The 14028-nt window shown below is 37.8% G+C and overlaps 1 protein-coding gene across 4 annotated transcripts in view; it reads left to right on the forward strand.

The window, feature by feature from the left end:
• The window catches only part of DERA (deoxyribose-phosphate aldolase (putative)), a 140216-nt gene extending 130170 nt beyond the window's left edge, over positions 1 to 10046 (forward strand). For 2 of the 4 annotated variants that reach the window (XM_011990828.1, XM_011990830.1), the window contains 3 exons: positions 5317 to 5429; positions 8988 to 9137; positions 9445 to 10046. In XM_011990828.1, coding sequence (XP_011846218.1) covers positions 5317 to 5429; positions 8988 to 9137; positions 9445 to 9501 — 320 coding nt within the window. In that variant the 3' untranslated portion in view covers positions 9502 to 10046. Of the gene's footprint in view, positions 1 to 5316; positions 5430 to 8987; positions 9424 to 9444 lie in introns of those variants that run through there. The other 2 variants (XM_011990827.1, XM_011990829.1) reach the window with 1 other exon arrangement.
• Positions 10047 to 14028: the final 3982 nt, after the last annotated feature.

Here is a 14028-nt window from a genome sequence, read left to right on the forward strand (position 1 = left end):
GGGATCTAATTAAACTAAAGAGCTTCTGCACAGCAAAAGAAACTACCATCAGAGTGAACAGGCAACCTACAGAATGGGAGAAAATCTTTGCAATTTACTCATCTGACAAAGGGCTACAAAGAACTTAAACAAATTTACAAGAAAAAAATAAACAACCCCATCAAAAAGTGGGCAGACACTTCTCAGAATAAGACATTTATGCAGCCCACAGACATGAAAAAATGCTCATCATTACTGGTCATCAGAGAAATGCAAACTGAAACTACAAGGAGATACCATCACATACCAGTTAGAATGGTGATCATTAAAAAGTCAGGAAACAACAGGTGCTGGAGAGGATGTGGAGAAATAGGAACAGTTTTACACTGTTGGTGGGACTGTAAACTAGTTCAACCATTGTGGAAACAGTGTGGCGATTCCTCAAGGATTTAGAACTAGAAATACCATTTGACCCAGCTATCCCATTACTGGGTATATACCCAAAGGATTATAAATCATGCTGCTATGGAGACACATGCACACGTATGTTTATTGCAGCACTATTCACAATAGCGAAGACTTGGAACCAACTCAAATGTCCATCAATGACAGACTGAATTAAGAAAATGTGGCACATGTACAGCATGGAATACTATGCAGCCATAAAAAAGGATGAGTTCATGTTCTTTGTAGGGACATGGATGAAGCTGGAAACCATTATTCTGAGCAAACTATCAGAAGGACAGAAAGCCAAACACCACATATTCTCACTCATTGGTGGGAATTGAACGATAAGAACACTTGGACACAGGGTTGGGAACATCACACACCAGGACCTGTCGTGGGGTAGGGGATGGCGGGAGAGGGGAGGGATAACATTAGGAGAAATACCTAATGTAAATGACGAGTTTATGGGTGTAGCACACCCACATGGCACATGTATACATATGTAACAAATCTGCACACTGTGCACATGTACCCTAGAACTTACAGTATCAAAAAAAAAGCTTGCCCTGGAATCTCATACCTCAGCATAAAGCATAAAATTTCTATCCATCTTTATGTCAGAATAAAAGTTTGCATCAGCTGTTAATAATACCAGTGAAAAAATATGATTAATAATAATTGATTGAATTGTATCCATGAAGGGTAAATGCACCTGATAGCAATAACTTAAGCATACCCTTAGAATGACCCTGTAAGGCAGACACATCTGAATGTGTGTCCCAAGCTAGGGAGTTTGAGAGTGGCCAACCCAGAAATTATTCCTCGTTTGTGAAGAACATCTGAGCCCCTGGCCTGAACCATGGAAGTGAAACACAGGCTGTACATGAGATTGAGGCCCTAAGTTTTGGGTTAAATGGTGAAGGTTGCCAGGTGGAGGTCATTAGGGGAAGGTCTTCAGTGAAAATGCTATGTAAACTGCATGCTGTTTGCAAGTGGTTGCAGTTTTCCTGCGCTGCCCAGTGCCACTGGGCCATGTGGTTATGTTGTCCAGCCCACCAACACTGGACTTTCTCTTCTGTGGGTAACCCCTTAATAGAACCCCATATCTCCTTTGCTTAAAAAAAAAGAAATTCCAAGAAATTTATGTAGCCAAGCCCCCTCGAGGAGGTGGATTATGACTTCCCACTCCTTAAGTGTGGGATACCCATAATGACTTCTTTTCAAAGAGTACAGTATAAAAATGGGAAAAAAAGATAAGCTTTACAGTGGAGAAACCGAGCCAACACTACCTCAGCCAAATGCTCATGGTCAACACCAACAGTGGTAAATCATGGTGCTAGTATGTGCCCTTGACATCATGTGATGAACATAGCAGTTTCCCTCTGTGGTCTTCCCAAACCCATAACCTCAGTCCGGTGATGAGAAAAACAATTAACAAATCCCAATTGAGGGACATTCTGCAAAACACTTTGCGGAATGTAAAATACTGACCAGTACTTTCAGAACTGTCAAGATCATCAAAATAAAATAAGAAGAAGCTAAGAAACTATCACAGCCAAGAGGAATCTATGGAGACATGACAAATGTAGTATGCTAGATGGGATTGGTTATTGAGTCATGCTAAAGAAATCTAAATGAAGTGTGGACTTTGGTTAATAACATATCAGCATTGATTCCTTAATTGTTACAAAATGTACCGTAATTATGTAAGATAGCAATAATAGGGAAAACTGGGTGTCGGGTATTTGGAAACTGTATTATTGCTGTAATTTTTCTGTATATTGAAATTTGTTCTAAAACTAAAAGATTATTTAAAAATAAACTATTTTGTTCTGAGCCAACAGTCCAGTTTTGTTACTGGGACTGGAATGAAACAAAATTATTTTCCCTTCTTCGTTAGTCAGTTAAAGGTGGAAAATACTGTAGTTTTCTTTTTCTTGGTAGCTGTCTCCATCCATCTAGAAATTATTTATTGAGCTTCTCCTGTGTGTCATGTTCTGAGGATACAGAATAATATAAGAAAGATGCAGCACCTGCCCCTAAATGTCCAGAAAAGGGCATCGACATGCAAATAATGTGTGGGCCACTGTAGCTACTGCTGGGTTACTGTTGCTGCCATAGTAGATCTTCTGCTTTGCTCTCCTAAATATACTAGACAGAGAGTCTCTACTCCGCCCTTCTGAAGGAGTTTGGCTCTTTTGATTAACTTCAGATGGTGTGGTTTTTAAGAGATCATGCCTTGTTTTTAGATCTCCAAAGGCAGCCTTGGTGTTTTTTTTTTTTTTTTTTTTTTTAATTATTATTTTTTTAGACGGAGTCTCACTCTGTTGCCCAGGCTGGAGTGCAGTAGTGCAATCTCAGCTCACTGCAACCTCTGCCTCCTGGGTTCAAGCAATTCTCCTGCCTCAGCCTCCCAAGCAGCTGGGACTACAGGCACCCGCCACCATGCCCAGCTAATTTTTTGTGTGTTTTTAGTAGAGACGAGGTTTCACTGTGTTGGCCAGGCTAGTCTTGAACTTCTGACCTTGTGATCCGTCAGCCTCGGCCCCCCAAAGTGCTGGGATTACAGTTGTGAGCCACCACGACCAGCCAGTAGCCTTGGTCTTCTGTCTTAATCTTCTCTTCCAATATGCTTAACATAATTTAGGTGATATCCATTATTATACCCAGAAGCCTTCTAGTGAATCAAAAGATGCCACATATTAGAAAAACACATCTTAATATCATTATGGATTCTTTGGGGATGTTTCCCTCACCTTCTTACATCTGTGTGTTGGCTTTAATCTCTTCTTTCTGATTGTCTTATTTCTGATGTTGGAGGCATCAGGCATCAGTTCTATAGTCTGTTCATCATGCATTTATTCATGAACTTAGTGTATGCCTGGCTCAAGGCCTTTACACTTTGTTTTCCTGCTTGTAATGCTGCATCCCCACATTTCCTTCATTCAGTCTGTATTTGGATTTCATTAGTTAGGGATGCTCTTATGATAACTCTTTAAATATAGCTGCCCGTCACCAACTCCACCACTCCCTGTCTCGTTACATTGTATTACATTTCTCCATAGAACTTATCTCCACTTGACATTTGTTTCTTTCTTGTCTTTCTCTTCTAGAACACCTGCTCACAAAGGCAGGAACTTTTTGTTCATTGGTTGGTCTATTCCCAGCATCTTTAGAGCAGAGTATGGCACGTGGTAGTACTCAGTAAATATTTGTTGAGCAAATGCATGCATGGTAGTCATGTCTCCAATTTCTCCCAGGCAGCCTGCAGACCCAAAGAAATGAAGGCTTCCAGTGACCTGCTCTGATGCATTGGTGTCCATGGAATTTGTATAGATTGCAGTCCTACCTAAGTCCTTGCTTCATTTCTATTTGTATAATAATTGACAGTTTTCAGAGTGCTTTCGCATAGATTGTCCCTTTTGATGCTTTGTGTAATCCTATGAAGCAAGTAGGAATTTCTTAGACATATCGTACAAATGTGGAATTTGTAAGGGGATGGAATTTCAAAGGTAACTATGAGAGCCAGAGCTAGAAACCAGATCTAGTGACTTCTAGCTCATCTAGTGATTACACGGGGTTCACGTTTCATCTCCACCCGTGTCTACATTGGTTTTGAGGGCAAGGTCTTGAATTTTGTTTTTATATTTTTCCATATGCCTTATATACAGTGTGCTGAATAAAGGTGTGTTTCTTTAGGCCTTTTGGCCACTTCAACTTTTATCTTTGATTTCGTTAATGGACTTTGGGAGGATCTTAGAGACTTGTTTTAGGTATGGTGCCACGGATTCCATAGGTTAGGGCCATGAATTTGCACACGAATCACCTAGGAATGTTGGTTATTAGATTCTGATTTAGTTGACCTGGTGTAGTGCCTGAGAGTATGCATATTTAACAGCCTCTGGTAATGCCCATGCTGCTGATACATCTTCCACACTGACTATTTCAGGGCCTTGTAACACGTGAAAGATGTATTCTTTGTTTGACTATCTGACTGTGTGAACCTAGGTAAGTTTATTGGAGACACTGTGATGGATTGTTTAGGCTAGATTACTTTGGTTAAAATCCTGCCTTTCCATTTACTGTGTGATCTCAGGTAAGTTACTTAACTTTTCTGAGACTCAATTTCCTCATTAAAAGTAGAGATCGTATTACTATGATCTCTATTTTTAGCTCATACAGGTATTGACTGAATTAATATTTGTAAAGCACCTAGATTCATAATGCATGGCACTCAATGAATCTTAACTACTGTGATCATTTCTTTGTCTCTTTGTATTATTCTGTTAAACTACATTAATAGGTTTAAGATACATTTGAAGGAAGGAAGTTGTTTAAGATATTTGCAAGGTATGAAATAGCATGGTGTATTTTGTGGAAATGCTAATCTCAGAAGACAGTTCTTTCATTAATGAACAATGCAATAGAAATCAGCTAATGGTGATTCTTCTTGAGCTGTCACAACTGTATACTGTGTACTTTTCATTAAGCATGAGCAAATTAGGAGAAAATGAGTAGGCACTCCAGTTTTGTAGTAAAATGTTATGATGTATAATATTAAGCATAGGGCATAAAATTGTTTTTATTCATCTCAGTTATGTATTAAATGAACCAACTTGATTTTAATTGGCATTGTGGAAATACGGAGGCAAGAGTATCAGACGTCACTGAGAATATATTTGGTGCCTAATATAGTGATGGTAAGGGGGAAAAAGTATGAACATAATTATTTTAAAGGGAGATTTTGGTTCTAGTTTTTCCAATAATTAATGAAAAAAAACCATTGGATTTCTTCGGGAAAAAATTTACACAACTCATTTCTCCCACTGACTCAAAAGTGTAAAAAAAAAAATCTTTAATTAACATGAGTTTTTCTTCTTTTTGTTTTAGGATCAGATTTTATTAAGACCTCTACTGGAAAAGAAACAGTAAATGCCACCTTCCCAGTAGCTATAGTAATGCTACGGGCCATTAGAGATTTCTTCTGGAAAACTGGAAACAAGGTATATTATTGCCAGCAAATCTTTCTTCAGAGTAAAGATAATGTTATTTATAATACTAGTTACAGCCACAATAACTGTCTTTATACGGAGAAGCTGTGAATGAATTACCTTTGTTAAGATAAATGTTTAATTTACCTTTCATTATAAAAGAACACATTGATGGAGCAAAATTGTGATTAACAGAAAGTGAGTTGTGAGTGTGGGAGTGAGTACGTGTGATCAAGATGTAAACTCACTTTATGTCCTTTTGTTAACCGAAGACCATTTTGTCACTGACAAGAGATTCCTAAATGGGTTCTTTAACGAACTAATTCTGCTGCAACACAGAGGCTTTCTCACAAGGCGTTGGCCAGTGAAAACAGGTTAATGCAGAAATTAAACTTCCTTGAGGAATGGAAAGAATTGCAGAGTAACATTTATTGAATGATAAGCTGTGGTGGCGATATGAAAAGTATGCAATATAATGGGAAATAATCTTTTCCTGTCATTATTGAAGGACACACATAAATTGGTTTTTCTGTTGGGAAACCCCCGGTCCAGAAAAACTTATTACTTTTAATAATATGAGGTGAAGAGAAAATTCTCGAGGAGATGAACTTATTAAACAAAATAATGAAATGCTGTGAAACAGCAGGGAAAAGGTAGCTAGACGTTATATAGCTCTTGAATTAAATATCAATTTTTGCGTTTTATGGCAGTTGGATGTGCTCTTTGGAAGACTGTTAAGCTGAGGAGGGTGTATACTAGCTTTTGTCAGCTTTTCGAAAAATAATACATATTTTTTGAAACGTATGAAGTTAACAGGAAAAATGCGTATGAGGTGCTTTTTTAAAAATGAGTTTGGATTTTCCTTTTCATCTCAAGTTACTTGTTTAGCTGCAAATTATCTCAAAGGATTTTTTTTTACATGATTGGAGAGAAAGGTTGTGTGTGTGTGTGTGTGTGTGTGTGTGTGTGTGTTTAATGACACTTTCCCTTCCTGAGAGGCATCTTTTAAATCTAGTCTCTTGATTTCTGCCGAATAGAAACCCAAAAAAGACCTTTACTCCTTTGTCCATTGGATGTGATGACTTTATATGTAAGTGTAGCTTCAGTTTATTTTGGAATAGGTGATTTTTTTTTAACACACTAGTTTATGAGAGGAAATAAACTCCTTCCAGAATTTTCACACTTAGAGTAACTTCACATCTTAATTACGAATAGGATAAATATCATTGTGATCTACATGAGAAAGCTGACCCAACTCGAATAACCTCTACCTGGTAGACTTTCTGCAATTATCCAAATAAGTTAAAAGACTTTTTGTTTAAATAAGCTGTAAAAATTATAAATCTATCTTTGGTCCTCAGTTGAAACTACCACCACTCATTTGATTGTGATTCTCATTCTTAGCCAAAGAACATCAAACCACATGTGAAACTTTTCATACTTATAGATGCCTGGGCCCCCATCCCTGATGGTTTTGGGTCTGGCGTAGTCCTCAGGCATCTGTTTGCATTAAGTTCCATTGCCAGAGTTCAAACTTGCCACTGGGGACCCAATCCAGTTTTGTTCTCAAGAAACATTTATTGGGTAGTTAACCATTTGCGATGTTAACCTGTGTTAAATGCTGGAATGGAAAAATGAGTACGTCCCTTCTCAGGAGAGCTCTTAGACAACAAGCAAAGAATGTCAATGAAATTTTTAAGTGCTCGGTGTTCCAGGCCAGAGTACAGAGGGAGGGACACTTTGCTGTCTTTCAGTCCTTTCTTTTTAATTGTATTGATTCTTTCCCTCGGTAATAAATAAGTCCATCCTAGTTTTATTAAGACAAAGACAGGCACAGGCCAAATTGTATTCATTTAATCATATTTGATTTCAAACAAAGAGGCTCTGTGTATGTGTTTGCAAATCAGGTGCAGCCTTTCGGGTTGTTGACAAGTTGCTTGCGCGGCCCTTAGACTCTAAAGTTTCTACGTCGTTGATTTAAGGGTGTTTTCAAATGAGATAGGCCACCTTCCAGACCATGATTAGTATCACTCCTGAGAAGCAGAGGTTTAATATTTCATAACTGATTTCATTGCAGATTTATGTTTTCCATATTCTTTCTCTTAAAAAAAAAAGGATAAACTTATGTTAGAACCTCTCTGGAAACAGACAGGCTGACACAAACTGAACTGTATAGAAAATCTATAAGAAGCACTGCCTAATTGACAAAAATGCTCCTATGATTAACATGTATGCTAATATCAACTAATTGATTTTTTTGGCTTCTTCTCAACAAATAACCTCATCCTACTTAACCCGCCTACTACCTTACAGAGTCATAGCTTGGGCTCCAGAGTAACAGCAGATACCTTTAGAATCCCTGCACTGCTACTGCTTAGTTGTGTGATGTTGTGTAATTGAGGCAGGGAAACCAGTTAAAAGACTTTAACTGATACTTCCTGTGAGAACTGATAAGTGAGAGTATAGCAGAAAGTGTGCATATGGGGGGTAAGGAAAGTAAGGAGGTAGAATTGGCAGGACTTAAATATTGGATGTGGTGTGGCCAGGGAATGGTGGAGTTTGGGTTAAACTAGAAGGTTTCCTGCTTGGGTAGATAATAGACTATATTCATTTAATGTCTCCCTTCTCTAGCATTCTGTTAGCAGTCATCTGCTGGGGCAACCAGTCATAGCCCTGAGTGGTAAAATGTGAGAGATTTAGTATTCAGGCTCTGAGGTGTTGTTCTGACTACTAACATCTATAGATTCCCGACTGTACTGGATAGCCAGGTTCCCGAAACATGTAAGTTTTATTAAATATCAGAGTTTTATTATATATGGAACATATCTTTCATTTCCTAATGGATACAGGGACATGATTTACGAATATCAGATATTGACTGAATTGGGCTGTGTTATGGTCCACCCTTAAAGACTACTGGAGTATGAGGAGCCCCCCATGGGGTTTTCCTACTGCTCTTATGCAACTGGTCTGCCAGCTTTTTAGAACTGTGTGTGCCTGCAACTTAGAAAAAAAATCCCTGCGGTTAAATTGATTAAAACAACTGTCAACTTTCCTTGCGGTATTGCTGCCAGTTTGGTTAGGGTAACCTTGCAGCCTTGCCGATTCTGTCCTTTGATTTTAAATGCGTGTGTCTTTTGAACCTCAAGATGAAGGCTGAGAAGTGACTCTACAGGCTTACTTGTAGAAATGTAGAATGAATGGGCTTTTGTAATCTGTTTTCCTATGTATTGACACCTTCCTTGTTTATTCCAGGTTCACAGCTAGAGTCTAGATGGTTGAGGTTTATGACTTTCCAATAAGTGAAATGTTAATGAGGGTTACTAACCCTCAGTAGTATCTCTTCAGAAGCAGTGACATTCTTCCAAAAATCTTGGGAAAGTTGTTCTGTAGTGTGAATGGGCATGAGTCACTGATCTAAGCCCTTTCACTGGATGAAGTGAAAAGATTTTTTTTTTTTTCAACAAAAGAGGGAGAGACAGAGAATCAACACTGTGATAAACATATTATTATTTTTAAAAGAAATCCAGTAACAATAAAGGTTGTTCTATTCTCTGCCTTCCCATTTAGATAGGCTTTAAACCAGCAGGAGGCATCCGCAGTGCAAAGGATTCCCTTGCTTGGCTCTCTCTTGTAAAGGAGGAGCTTGGAGATGAGTGGCTGAAGCCAGAACTCTTTCGTATAGGTGCCAGTACTCTGCTCTCGGACATCGAGAGGCAGGTGAGTAATAATCTCTGTCTTTGGAATAAATTGACACGTGTTTTTGAGAAAGGAATTGAAAAGTCCAATTGAGAACTGGAGATAAAAACTCATCTGATGGACCTCATCCTACCCAATCCTCTACCTTTTCTTCCAAGCAAACCTCCATCACAAGTGAGTAGGGTGGAGATTCTGCTGAAGCGCATACTAGTGAGGCTTTAAAATGAAATGTTCGTTAAAACTATTCATTATTATTTGATAGTATAACTATTAACTGATGTGTATAATTATAGAATGATTGTTAATTAAACTCTGCTTTTCCTCACAGATTTACCATCATGTGACTGGAAGATACGCAGCTTATCATGATCTTCCAATGTCTTAAATTAGTGACCACTTCCAGAAAAGTTCTTTAGGACAACGCTTAAAAATTATTTTTCTACACAATTGCTAAAATTATTTAATTAAAACATTGGGTAATAGGTAACTGGCATTCCTCTCCTTAAAATTTCTACCGAGCTTAAAGAATGGAATGGAAAAAGCAAACTCATCCACATGTGGTACTCGTTTCAGGCACATCTGAAATGATCTTAATTACTAGAAGATCTGCACTATGAACTTTGTGAAGGGTTTCTCCTAAAAACCCTTAAGTAAAATGTTAATGGTAGCTTTGACAACATCAAATTCTAAGGTGGAAAAAAACAGTATTAAACTGCCCAAGCAGTGTGCCCTAGCAAAGGAAAATGCAACATTCCGCAAGTGCTGCTGTAACGACTTCAGGAGTCACTGATTCAGCACTAATTTCCTGCCGTGAAAACTCATCTTTCATTTTCGCAATGGGTATGTGCTTTTATTAATTGTCGTGCTGATGAACTTTCTGGCATTGTTATATACAACTATGGATATCATTAAAGTTTTTTAAATAATAAAGTTCCTATAGTTTATTTTTTTAAAAAAACTTAAAAGTATTATAATACATAATGAAAAAGTAATACGTGAAACATAAAAAGAGATTTAATCAGTGAGTCTCTGAATCTCTCTAGTTGATTCCTTGGGTATGTATCTGTAAAACACCCTAGTACATTATTAATGAATGCAACTTATGTATGTGTTCTGAAACTCTTCAAATTTTCTGGTATAGTGAATGGAGGAAAACAGCAGATATTAACAGTACTTGCTATGTAATAAGCTTTACATGTATCAATTTATTTAACTCTGATTTAATCCTCGTAATAGTAAGGTAAATACAGTAAGGGGTTTGATCCTTATAGCAGTAAGTACTGATGTAATCATCCTTTTATACAGACAGGGGACTGAGGAACAAAGAATGTAAGCAACATGCCAAAGGTTGCTCAAAATTAGCAGAGTTAAAAATCAAGCCCAAGCAGACAGACTGGCTCCCAAGTGCGTGCAGTCACCCCCAGGTCTCCCTTTCCCTCGGTACACGTAGTCAGGTGTACGTAAACAGAGCTCCCATCAGCTGAGGGGATGGTAATCTGCCTCATGCTGGCTGGTTTTTCTGCTGTCTGTCTGTCCCAGCCTCGCTCTTCTGGAGATTCTGCTTGCTAGCACCTCTACCTCGTTACAGAATGTGTTTCTTTAAATGGTGATTTTCATCAGGAGAGTCTTTTTCTTCCCTGAATGGCTCTCCAGTTTCTCATAAGCAAAAACCTGGACTGGAAGTCCGTTTTGGTTTCATCTTCTCACCTGCTGAATTCTAGCCTGAACTCTCCCTCTTTGACTCCTTGGTCCAGTCAGTTCACATCTCTTGACCTCAGTTTCTTCATCTGTAAAGAAAATGGGTTGGGGCAGATGATGTCAAAGTTCTTTCAGACCTAAAATTATATTACCCTAAGGATAATTAGAACAAATTCAAGACAATGTTTTATGGCTAAAAAGAGAAAACACTTTTGTACCAAGCTAAATTAGAATTTGCCTCTCGGGAGACAATTTAGCAAGTCCCTCAGAGCACCTCTCTTAACTGTAAATGAAATGACTAAAATAAGAATAGAAAAGAAATTCTGTTTTTCCCCATTGCCTTAGCAGGATGCCAACTTTTGACTTGTGCCTTTGGATATGGTCAGTGGCTCCGAACGCGTATTCAGCCTTATAATATGCTAGCCCAGGTGCCCACCAGTGCAATGGCCGGTCACCTTTGCAGAAGAAACATTACAGAAAAATAATTACAGTCTATCATCTTTGAAGCTATTCCAATTTCACAGGGGGTTCTGTTTTCCTCCCATTAAACCCAGCTGGTCATTTTAGTTGATCAAGTGAACAGGCATCATTATCTTCAATTTTAATTTATATGAGGCATCCACTGAAATTGACCTCTGTGGACAATTACAGATTCACATAGGAAATTAAGATTAGTGAGTCCCTCAGACCTATTAGAGGCTGATGAGCATGGCCTGATCTAAAGGTAAGTAATGTTATATTTGGGGGGAAATTTTATTCCAAGGACTGTGGGACTGTTCGTCTGGGAATGTCTGCCCATCCTTACCTGGCTCTTGAAATCAAATGTAACACAGATGACTTTAATAGGAACACCCTCATTAATGTTGATTGCTATGAAAACGTAAGAGGAAGAGGTCATTTCTGAGGTGACTATGATTTACTACAAGCTGATGTGTGTACTTCAGAACATTGGGATCAGATGCTTTATACAATCAGAAAATGACCTTCTGTGTTCTGTGTTTAAAGCTTCTAAGTTAATAAAAGCACCCTGCCCTGTTGCAATTGTTCAGTAAGAATATTAGGCTTTAAAGTTATTTTTGAAACAATCAGTCATAACGTGGGAGCATAAAGAGACTTTAGAGAACATGTAGTTCAACACTTTTTTTTTTTTACATTGAGAAACGAAACAGATTGGAGAAGTCACTTGTGCAAGACCACATAGAATGTCAGAGCTGATGCCAGAACGTACATCCCCACCACATGACGAATTATTTTACAACACATACCCTAGTCTTTGGAACTGAACATTTCTCGCTTGTTTACGCACCCTGCTATATCTAATCATGTTTGTCACCATGTAAACTTAAGACTTACAAGAGATTCACCTTTGCCTCTTGGAGTCTTCGAAATGGTGTTTTAGAGACCAACCTTCTCAATCTATACCAAGTGATAGTGTGATAGCATGGTTGATTTCATCTGTTAGAATCTCAGAATTTTGGATGACCTCTAAAATTGGTCATCCAAATTGGTCATTTTTTTGGATGACCATCCAAAAAAATTTGGATGATTTTTTTTAAGGGTTGAATGTTACTTTATTTTAAGGAAGAAAAAAACGTGTTATGGGGGCTTGTTTGGATTCTAATTTGTATACACGTGGAGAGGAAATGACGTGTTGTCACAAAACAGTTTTATAATTAAAGTATTCTTGCCCCATTCTGGATTATTTCAACACTGATGAGAAATTCAGACAAATTGGTTCACATGAAAAATAGTTTGTAGAGACCTGTGGTAGCAGTGGGAACTGTTACAGATATCTGGAAGTGCATCCTCCCAACAACATAACACAGTCTCCATCCTGATTGAGCAGAACAGTTTGCTATGTCATACATATATGTCTTACAGAAACCAAATCTGTTTCTTTGGAAAAATTAACTTACACTTCTAGTACAGAGAGAAACCAATATTAATTTTTCTTCCATCTACCTGATACTGTACACATCATAAATAGGGCCACAGTGCAGAGGTATAAAGAAGAAGAAAGAATTTGAATAGATCTTACCTTCCAAGACAGTGAAATGTTATGCCCATTTTGGCGCTAGGAAAAAGGTATGAGGTGAAATCAATTTCTACCTTTATTTTTCTGATCACACTCAGGGGCTTTGCCTCCCAAAGAAAATATGTATTTTACAACCAGCACCAAATGATCCTGTTTAGAAATGACCACAGGTAACATCTGGCTGATATATCAAATATGTAGTAAAAATAATCATTTTTAATTAACTAAAACCTGCTCAGGAGAGAGTCAGAGGAATATCCATCTGGTCAATTCACACTTAATAGGACAGATGAGGATCAGGATGTTTAATGCAATATACGTGAAATACTTAGTGACCTTACAATGAACTAAAAGTTTTTATTGGGAAAAAGAACACAGATGAGGAGGAAGAACTGGAATATCTAGAAAGGACAGACCTGAAATTTGATATTTTTAGAAGTACATCTTGTAAAACAGGTAGAATATAAGAAACCTAGGTCGCATGGCATTAGTTTCTATTGTCCAATGACAGGGAATATTTTCAATTCATTTGAACAATAAAATAAGTTTATTCTTTATTCTGGAGATTGGTAAAGAGTTTTAAAAAGCGATAAGTACCTTATAAGAAGTGATTATAAGGAAAGCTTAAAGGAACTGGCATTATTTAGCCTGAAGAGAAGATCAAAGGGTTCTTAATGTCTGACAATCCCAGGAAAAGTTACTTCTATATTAGACTTTAGGAACACGTCCTATATCTCCTCTGTAGAAGAAGAAATGAAATTTATGCTACACGTGAAGTTAAGTTCTAGGTAAGGACTCCCTGAATGGACTAGAATGTGTTATTAAGAAGGTACATCTTACTATTCTCAGTAGTAGACTTGTCTTTGTGTTTGATGGTTTAGTTGTGCTGCCAAAAAAAAGTGTTTCTCAAATGGAATCACTGGAAGAATTATATGAAACAAGTCTCATCTCTACCCCCAGAATTTCCAATTCAATAAGTTAGCTGTAAAGCCTGAGAATTTGTATTTCCAACAAGTGCCCAGGTGATGCTGATGCTGTGCTCTGGGAACCACACTTTGGGAACCACTACATTAGAAATCTTTGCACTCAATACCTGGATTCCAAATTAAATGTGTCTGTTAAGCAGTAAAATTCACCAGCTGCAGCACTTCTTTATCATGAAGCTCTAGGATGAATGTG

Source organism: Mandrillus leucophaeus, unplaced genomic scaffold (assembly GCF_000951045.1).
Source record: "Mandrillus leucophaeus isolate KB7577 unplaced genomic scaffold, Mleu.le_1.0 Scaffold383, whole genome shotgun sequence".
Taxonomy (NCBI): Eukaryota; Metazoa; Chordata; class Mammalia; order Primates; family Cercopithecidae; genus Mandrillus; species Mandrillus leucophaeus.